Genomic DNA, 9,385 nt, shown 5'->3' with positions numbered 1-9,385 from the left:
TTGTAAAATCGTTGGAAAAGTTGTAGAAAGCAGACACAAGTTCAAATCAGAAAACGAAAACCACATACAATTTATTACTGTAGTTAATCATCGTTAACATTTTGGTGTATTTTCCTCCTGTGTTTTACTCCTTTTATTTTTTTAAAACGTAGTCGGGATCACTCTAAGTCAGCAGTGCTTTCGGAGACAGCCTCTGGCTGGGTTGGGAATAAGACAGCTTCTATTCTCCAGCGGACTGGAAGCTGCAGATCAGCACTCGTCTTCCTGGACAGGGGTAGCAACACAATATTTTCTTTTCAGGCTCCCTTGTTTCCGTATTCTAGCTGACTCTGTGTCTTTTTGTGGAAGGGTTGCGACCCCGGAAAGGCCTTCATGGCTAAGTCCCCACTCCAGTGGCTGCGGCTCGCAGAGGGGCCAGCCCATCCTTAACCCTCCCGAGGTTATTATCAGAACGTACTCCCACGTGGCCCTGAATCCTCATATCTTGCTGTTTTCGATCTTTTCTCGTCGAGAGAAGCCTTTTAGGTCGGACGATCTCTCTCAGACTCTCGGGAGATCCTGGTAGGCCTCTGTCACAGAAAACCAAGGGTCCGAGCCTCTCTGCCTTGCTTTGCGAGCAAGAAGTGCGTCCCTTCTCGCTTGCCTTATGCCTGGCAATGCGGAGACCGCACTACCATGCCTCCAGCCAGAGGGGGGGACGCTCAAGTGCTACCCTCTGCTTTCCAGCCGGTAGCCGTGGCTCCCAGAAAACCACCGATCAGACCACCAGGGTCAGTTTTATGTTGTCCTGAGAGCTCGCACAGGAGGCACACAAGACCATCCACTCGAGCTCCGTTGCAGACGCACCCCTTCCCTCCCCTTCGGTTCGTCCGGACCTCCCGCAGCTGCAAGCGCGCCAGGCTGAGAGGCCTCGGCCTTTGACAGCTCGGCGAGAGCACCTCCAGGCCTCTAGTCCCGGCTCAGGGGGCGGAGCGAGGCGGGGCGGGGCGAGCGCGCGCGGGGCGGGGCGAGCGCGAGCGGCGGCGCGAGGAGGGAGCGCGCGAGCCGAGCCGAGCGCAGCTGGGAGGTGCTGGGGAGAGGCAGGCAGAGCCCGGCCGGCCGCCTGCGGCTCCGCGCCGTTCTTGCTGCGTCCCCGGCTCCAGGTATCCCCGCCTCTGCCCAGGCTCCCGCTAAAGTTTTATTCTCTGAGGCCCCTCCGGCTTGTCTGAAGGACTCGGAGCGATTGGCCCGCTGTGCGCTCCCCTGCGGCGGCGACCAAGGGGACGTGCATCCCTCGTCTGCGGGGCTCTCGTGCCTCGCGCTTCCTCACCTGCAGATCGCTCCCGGGAGGGGCGAGGGGCCCCAGCCGAGGGGCCGCGCGGGCGCCGGCGCCCAGAAACTCTCCAGCCCACCGCCGCAGACCCGCCCGGTTCAACTTAAACTTGATTTCTCTCGTCCAGCCCCGGCACCCGCGGCTGCTCTGCCACCGCTGGCGTCTCGGCCGCCGCAGCCGCCGCCTCACAAAGGGGCGTAGGGAGGGGTAGCTGGCGGCGGGCACCGGCGCCGGTACGCAGGGCGCTAGCCTCCGGGCCGCCGAGGCCGGGAGACAAAAGGGAAACTGCCTCTGTTCGTCGGACCGGCTCGGAGCTGCCGGATCGTTTGCCTCCCGCCCGGCTCCGTGAGCCTCCTCCCCCCGCCTACCCTCGGCTGCTGCTCCGCCTCCCTCCCCGCGGGCTGTCCCCGCAGTGCTCCGGGACCCAGCCAGCCTTCGGGGCGCGCGTCGCTGCTGGTGGTTAGGGCTCTAGCGATAATAAATGATAGAGGATACAATGACTTTGCTATCTCTCCTGGGTCGCATCATGCGCTACTTCTTGCTGAGACCCGAGACGCTGTTCCTGCTGTGCATCAGCCTGGCGCTGTGGAGTTACTTCTTCCACACGGACGAGGTGAAGACTATCGTCAAATCCAGCCGGGACGCCGTGAAGATGGTGAAGGGCAAGGTGGCCGAGATCATGCAGAACGATCGACTAGGGGGGCTCGACGTGCTGGAGGCTGAGTTCTCCAAGACCTGGGAGTTCAAGAGCCACAATGTGGCGGTGTATTCCATCCAGGGTCGGAGAGACCACATGGAGGACCGTTTCGAAGTTCTTACGGACCTAGCCAACAAGACGCACCCCTCTATCTTCGGGATCTTCGACGGGCACGGGGGCGAGGTAGGAATTCTCTGAGACTTTGAGTGTGTGTGTGTGTGTGTGAACTACAGGACGTTGTGTGCGCAGCCGGTAGGACTGGGTGCGAGGGGCGTGGTGATGACCTACCTGGTGGTGGGTTGGACCGAGCCACTGGTTCCAAATATGACCAAGTTGTCAAAAACACTTCCGGATCCAGACCTTTTGTACAGAGGGTCCTATGCGAGGGAGGGAGGGTCATCTATAACCTATTTCGTGCCTCATAATTTATGAAGTTTTTCAAGGCCAGAACGCAGCAAATGACTGTGCTAGTTTTCCTGGGAGAGTTAATGGTTTCTACTGTCTAACTTTGGTCCAGGGCCTCAGCGCCCCTGTTATGGGTTGGAACCCGAACTAGGCACAAAGAAGGAATAAAGTATCTTTGATTCTTGTTAGGAAAAAGATAACATCTGCAGATACGAGTCAGTGAGTGGTTAGTGAGGATGGAGGAAGCTGTGATTCCTTTCCATGTCCTTCTCCCAGAGGAGTAACCCGAAGGGGCAGCGCTGGGCTCCTTCCCAATTCCATTAACTTTGCATGTGCAATCCGGCCACTTGACAGCGGCGCTTAGCTGGCGGGCCGCTTTTAGCTGGATCGAGGCGCGGGACCGAGGTCCCTCTGGCTTTAGAAGAGGTGGCAAAGCCCGCAGAGGTAGCGATGCCCAGATTTCATCTCTGCGAAATTCCCCTAGCCGGCGTGGGACGGAGACGTCTCCTTGCTTCTAAATTCTTTTATTCGGGCGTTCATGCGGGAGCGAGAGATGACGTTAGAGGTTCAGGTCCTTTTCCAGCATTTCTGCGGCATCCTGATTGCTTGCCGGGGCTCAGATTTCCTGGAGGTCGGAGCGAGAATTGGCATTGGTCCATGGGCATCGGCCCAGGCGAAGTGAGTGGTAAACGTGGTTCAGCCACCCCATCTCTAAATCTGGCAGTTTGGAATGGTGTTTCATTGCTGCACACTTTCTTTTTTAAGCGTACTTTCTTACTCATATCCCCGCCCCTCCCCCCACCTTTGCCACCCCTTCTTCATCACTCCCCTCCACCCCATACTCCCATCCAACCCTCCCCTCATTTTATGGTCTCTGGGTGGGCTGTAGCGGGAATTCTCTTTCAAGCTTGTTCTTTGTTTTTGGTGAACACTGAGAGAGCTCTCAATTGGTTGTCTCTTTTGGTACCAAGTCACTTCAGCCACCACTCTGCTAATCTTTACAACATACTGCATCTAACTGCCTGGTAGAACCAACTTTGCCAGGAATGACAACTTACTAATAGTTGGAAAGTTTATTTGGTAGAACTGAAATAAATTTTTGCGATTTTTCATCCACCCTAGCCTTTCTGTGTTCTGTGTTTCAAAACGAAGTTTTCTGACGGATTGTAATTTTGTAGCCTCTTATATAGCTTGGGGTTCTTTTCCTTTGAGTGGGTGAAAGGTGTGGAGTTAACTAAGGGCCAAGATGTGAAGTTAATTGAGGGAAGGGCCACTGTGTACTTGGGTAAAAACATATCTGAAGGAGGAGGTTGCCAATATCATGACTGATTTGTTTCCTGGTTTGAGTGAGAATGTCTATATTTTCATTTTATGTCTTTAAAAAAAATGTTTTACATTTATTTGTTTTAATTGAAGAATAATCGATTTACAGTATTGTGTTGGTTTCTGCCAAACGTCAACATGAATCAGCCATAGGTATACATATGTCCCCTCCTTCTTGAGCCTCCCTCCCACCTACCTCCCCATCCCACCCCTCTAGGTAGTTACAGAGCCCTGGTTGGAGTTCCCTGAGTCATACAGCAAATTCCCATTGGCTATCTATTTTACATATGGTAATATAGGTTTCCACTGTTCCTCGATTCTTACAAATCATTTAATAAAGATTATGTTTATTACATACTTTTACATGAAAATTGTTGGCAGGTCTGATTCTTGTCTTAGAAAGTACAGTTTTTATTAATTTAAAGGTCTGGATGTAGTATTAATGTTGTGAAACTCTGGGCTGTGCTTGTCTGGGTGTGCTGGATTGTTATGTTTGAACATGTAAGTAAATGGGGTGTTTTAAACTTTTCTTCCAAGTCGATATTCTAAAACTTATGTGTTGAAGACTCCAACAGATTTCAGGTTGAAAAATTCAGTATTATCTTCTGGTAGATGTATCAGTCAGAAAAGGGCCATAATAAATGCTTCTATTTAATTGGAAGTATTTTACCTGTATAAGGCTTTTCATTAAATTTTTAAATAATAAAGGAGATCATCGTTAGCCAGACTATGAAATGAGTTTCACTGTGCCTTACATTAAAAAGTTTGCTGTTTGCAAAATAATAAGTATTATCAGTACACTGAAAAGTAGAATAATTGTTCTCTGTATGACATTGTACAGACTGTAGCCAGTTCATTCATTTTGGCTTTGTTTTAGGACAAAATAAACTTATAAAAAGGAGCTATTTAATAGCTATTGGGAATGTGATGGCAAATAATATTAGGTAGCTTCTCTTTTGCTTTTTCTTTCATTCAAAGAAAATCCCACCATCTAAATCTTGTCTTTTGTGTGGTTTAACTCCTTTAATATTCACCAGAGGAGGGTGCCACTGTTTGATTTTGGTGCAGATGATGGTTATCACCTATCAGAAAAGAGGAAGCTTTTTCTGAACTCTGTGTATATAACTATGTGTTGTCGGTAGTGTAGTATGGAAGATAAATGAGGAATTTAATTTATTTATAATAATTCAGACTAATAAGATAGGCCGCTAAAAATCAGGACCCGTCTTCAATGGTAGTGCTTTTAGATATGGAAAGAACCTCAGCCACCTTGTATATCTGTTTCATTCTGTTTTTTAGATGATATGTTTACCGGTGGCAGGAGAAGCTGTGACTTTCCTAAGACTGCATGGCTTATTCAAGGCCTTCAGTTTGATAATCTTTATATTAAACCAGTGGACAAATTTATTTGCATATTTACCTAGGTAAATAGATATCACATTAGGGATACACTGATGAATGAGATACAATTCCTTTCCTCAAAGAGTTTCAATTTGGTAAGAGAGATAGACTTGTATACCAGAAATTATAGTTATGGTGTGCTTGCGGTTATCCGGGAGTTGGTGATGTACAGGGAGGCCTGGCGTGCTGCGATTCATGGGGTCGCAGAGTCGGACAGATATCCGGGAGTTGGTGATGTACAGGGAGGCCTGGCGTGCTGCGATTCATGGGGTCGCAGAGTCGGACAGACTGAGCGACTGAACTGAACTGAACTGTGGTTATAGTTAGGGTCTTATTGGAACATTGTCATTTTAATCAAATTGGGAGGTCAGAGGCCCTGGGAAAGACACCCTGAAGCTGTATTTACTGCAAGGTTAAATGTATAGGTTTTCAGTCTGCGCTCTGCTTTAAACTGTCTGTGACCTCGGGCAAGTTTGCTTAAGCAACTTTATCTGGGAGTTTTTAGTCTGAAAACTATGGATAATAATGCATGTGAGGTTCACCTTCATCAGTTATTTAATAGCCTATCTAGAAAAATACTTGATGGGTAGAAGGATGTGGAAGAAGAAGGCTTAGAGACCAAGAAGTCCGCAGTATTGGGGCAACAGTATTCAACAGAAGAAAAGAGACTCTACCCATGAAAGCCACAACTTTGATCACTAGAAAGTAGTATACTGGAAATAGATAATTCATTAGGTATCTACCAAACTCTCTAGCACTGCTTGTTCGAACTTTTGGTGAACCAATTATTTATTTAGAATTTCAGGTATCCTAGCATTAGGGACGGAGAAGGCAATGGCACCCCACTCCAGTACTCTTGCCTGGAAAATCCCATGGACGGAGGAGCCTGGTAGGCTGCAATCCATGGGGTCGGGAAGAGTCAGACGTGACTGAGCGACTTCACTTTCAATTTTCACTTTCATGCACTGGAGAAGGAAATAGCAACCCAGTCCAGTGTTCTTGCCTGGAGAATCCCAGGGACAGGGGATCCTGGTGGGCTGCCGTCTATGGGGTCGCACAGAGTCGGACACGACTGAAGCGACTTAGCAGCAGCAGCAGCATTGGGGAAGTAGCATCCAGACTTCAGGTGAAAATTTTCTGATGAGTAAAAAGGAATATTCTTTATGATTAATTGGTAAATTGGTATTCTGATTTGTACTTTAGCCTCTTATGAGTTAAGTTAACATGAGTTAGTTCTCTTGAGTCTATTCACTATTTATTTTTGACAAAGCTATGTCTCTGGACTTGTTATACTGAGGACCAGACCCAGAATGGCTGTGGCTTCTAGATGGATGCTATCGTAATGAGCCATTTTTTTTTTTTTTTTAGAGTTGCTATGGGCCGGCTTCCTCACTTGATGCCCTTGGGCCCTTGAGACATTCTGACCACCATACTATGGGTAGATGGTTGACGCTGTGTGTGTGTCTAAAGTCAGGGCAATGACTGTTTTGCTGTATAATGCAAATTAAAGCAACAAAAAGGAAAAAAAAAAGTGTAGATTGTATCAACGAATGTGGAAAGGTTAAGATTATAAAATACTGTTTATCTAGGAAAATTGTTTTTGGCACTTATCTGTAATTTTTATTCACAGGCAAAAGGTGTTTTTTGTTTTTAAACTTTTTATATTAACTAGAAGAAATACCACTGATCCTTTGAGGCACTTTTTTCAATGTTCATGGCTGAAACTATGTAGAGAAATAATTGTTATGTACTCTGTATGCTTATGGGCATTACTGTATTCAAAGTCATGTATCATTGTATCATACAACTAACACACAATTTGGCCAGTGGTTTAAGCTTAGAGTTCTACACATAACTTCAGAGAGAAGCTATACTTCAGATGCTTGTCAGAAGCTATAGTCTTGAGGCTTAGCACTTAGAAGCTCAGAAGAAAAACTGCTTACGAAGGGTTGCCTGAAGGATATATACAGTCTGGTTCTTTAGATCAGTGGTTCTTAACTTTTCTTAAGTCATGCTTCTCTTTGAAGATGTTATGAAACTATAGACATATCCTCCAGAAAAATGGAAATGAGCATCAAGTTTTGTTTATAATTTCAAAGAGAGTTGGATGCCTGAAACCTCTGGATTTTAGATTTAGTCTAGATAGAATAAAATCTGTTTCTGATAGATCTAGACCTGCAGGGAGCAGTGTACCTCGGTTGCCCTGATCACCTTCTTCTCTGTCATTTTGTATTTACTGATGCGTGTGCTGGCATTTGTCTGTGAGGATTAGTATGAAGGATGGTCTTCCAAAATGTTTTGACAGATCAACTGCAGGATGTCATTGAGGACTTTGTTACCTTAGATAGTATTCTCTTGATAAGGACCAAGGGAGGGAGAGTTCACTGAGTGCCCTTTGTTTTTATCAAAAGGATGCTGAATCATGATTGGCTTATCTTGTGTTTGTTGGCTGCCAGAAGTGTTAGAGCCAAACCCCTGACCTACCTCTAGCAAGAGTGGAGAATTTTATTAATTTGGCACATCAACTGAGGCTTACTCCCAGGAAACTTTGTATTTCCTACGTTTACTTTTCTTTTGTCCCATTTTTCTCTTTCTCCTTTTAGATATGCCAGTTTATCTTGTGGTATATGTGTTTATGTGTTTCATTAGATATTTCTGAAATAAGACATAGTAGTTCCAAATAAATAAATTATAATTGGCACAATGAATGATCTGCTTTTCAGACATTACTGCTGCTGTTAGTAAATTTTGGACTCCCACATTATTGACATACTAGAAGCCTGTAGATTTAGTGTGGACAAATGCCTTATGGTTTAAGAGAAAAGTCAGATTGTTTTGGCTTTCAATGGCACATTAACCTTTCTGCCCCCAAAGAGGGAGGCACTTTCCCTTTAATAATCCACCCCTGTCCTGTGCTCAGTGGCTGTTTGTAGGTGAAGGTAGGATCCTGACTGCTGACTTTGTTGCATCTTCTGAACAGATTGTTTAGGAATTCAGTTTAATTAAACATGCGTTTTCTGTATAGTTTGCGGCTTGTGGCAAACAAGAGTTATGTTCTCTGTGATGCCCATAGACATCAGTACATTCTCTGCCCTCAGGGAGCATTCCATCTACTTGAAGAGATAAGTTTTTTAAAGAAATAGCAGAACTACAAGATGCAGTTGGACTACCTGCAAGAGAGCGTTGGCCTGACGAAGGGAGCTTGGGGAGTCCTGGAAAATTTTGTAAAGGAACTGACATTTGACTGTATCTTCCTATTTTAGTAGACAGAGATTGGGTGGAGGGAGAATGAAAAAATAACATTACAGGTGAAAGAAAAAGTGTGAAAGTGGCATAGATGTAAAATGCAGGCACAGGAGAAGAAAGGCAGGCGGCTCTGTTTGTTTAGAGCAGGCTTTCCCCGTCTGCTGCGATCTAGAGGCCCACACATTTTCTTCTTTATTTAAATACCTTCTATTTTATGATATACTTTATATTGCTTTTTAGATCATCTGTTTTTCAAAGTTAAGTATATTTGTTTAAAAAAGAAACTTCATTTCAGCACTATGAGTGGAAAACCCAGAAAATGAAATTCTTGGCCTCCAACCTGCTAATAAGCTGTCTTCATCTTGATGGAGTAGAGTGATTCTAAAACAAGTTCTTCTCTTAGTCTCTGGTTACCTCTGGAGTCCTTCTGTCCCCCTCCCTTCGCTTGTTATGAGCAGAAAGGTGGCTTTTATTTATTTATTTTTTTAGAAAGGTGGCTTTTAAAGTTTAGTTGTTGGCCACAATTTGAAGTGAGGCAGGCCGCTTGTTCCCTTTTCAGGTGGAAGGTGCCTCTGGTGAGGCCACTCTGTGAGGAGCCTTGATTGGGAACAGCTTTCTGACTCATGCGACAGATAAGATTTCATGTGTAACATCCCTCTATGGGGAACCCAGAATTATAGGCAGTTTACAGTGTTCTAGTGGAAATTCCATCCCTGTTTCTGTTGCAGTTAAATGAGGAGATATTATAGGAATAAGCCTGAATCCTTTCTAGCTTAGTTTAAAAAGTAAATAATTCATCAGTTTTGGTACTTGAGCCATTATTGGTCACAAATTGTGATTATTTACAATGACAAGATACACAATGACAGCTGTACTGGGGCTCGCGGTTGAGGAGTCTTAGCCTGGACTTTGTGGTTTAAACAGGTGAGGAGCTGGAGATGCTGCTGGAACTGTTGTCAGCCCTGACACTGAAAGCCACGCTGAGGCGCCTGGGTCATGTG

At 45.7% G+C, this 9,385-nt stretch overlaps 1 protein-coding gene across 2 annotated transcripts in view; it reads left to right on the top strand.

Moving 5' to 3' along the window:
- The first annotated feature begins 1,055 nt into the window (after positions 1 to 1,055).
- PPM1L (protein phosphatase, Mg2+/Mn2+ dependent 1L) overlaps positions 1,056 to 9,385 on the top strand; it is a 328,248-nt gene continuing 319,918 nt past the window's right edge. Inside the window, exon 1 of one of the 2 annotated variants that reach the window (XM_027542336.1) lies at positions 1,056 to 2,192. In XM_027542336.1, the coding sequence (XP_027398137.1) occupies positions 1,794 to 2,192 (399 nt within the window). In that variant the 5' untranslated portion in view covers positions 1,056 to 1,793. Of the gene's footprint in view, positions 2,193 to 2,606; positions 3,093 to 9,385 lie in introns of those variants that run through there. The other variant, XM_027542344.1, reaches the window with a different exon arrangement.

Source organism: Bos indicus x Bos taurus, chromosome 1, assembly GCF_003369695.1.
Source record: "Bos indicus x Bos taurus breed Angus x Brahman F1 hybrid chromosome 1, Bos_hybrid_MaternalHap_v2.0, whole genome shotgun sequence".
In the NCBI taxonomy this organism is placed as follows: Eukaryota; Metazoa; Chordata; class Mammalia; order Artiodactyla; family Bovidae; genus Bos; species Bos indicus x Bos taurus.
This window is presented reverse-complemented; position numbering and strand designations above follow the sequence as displayed.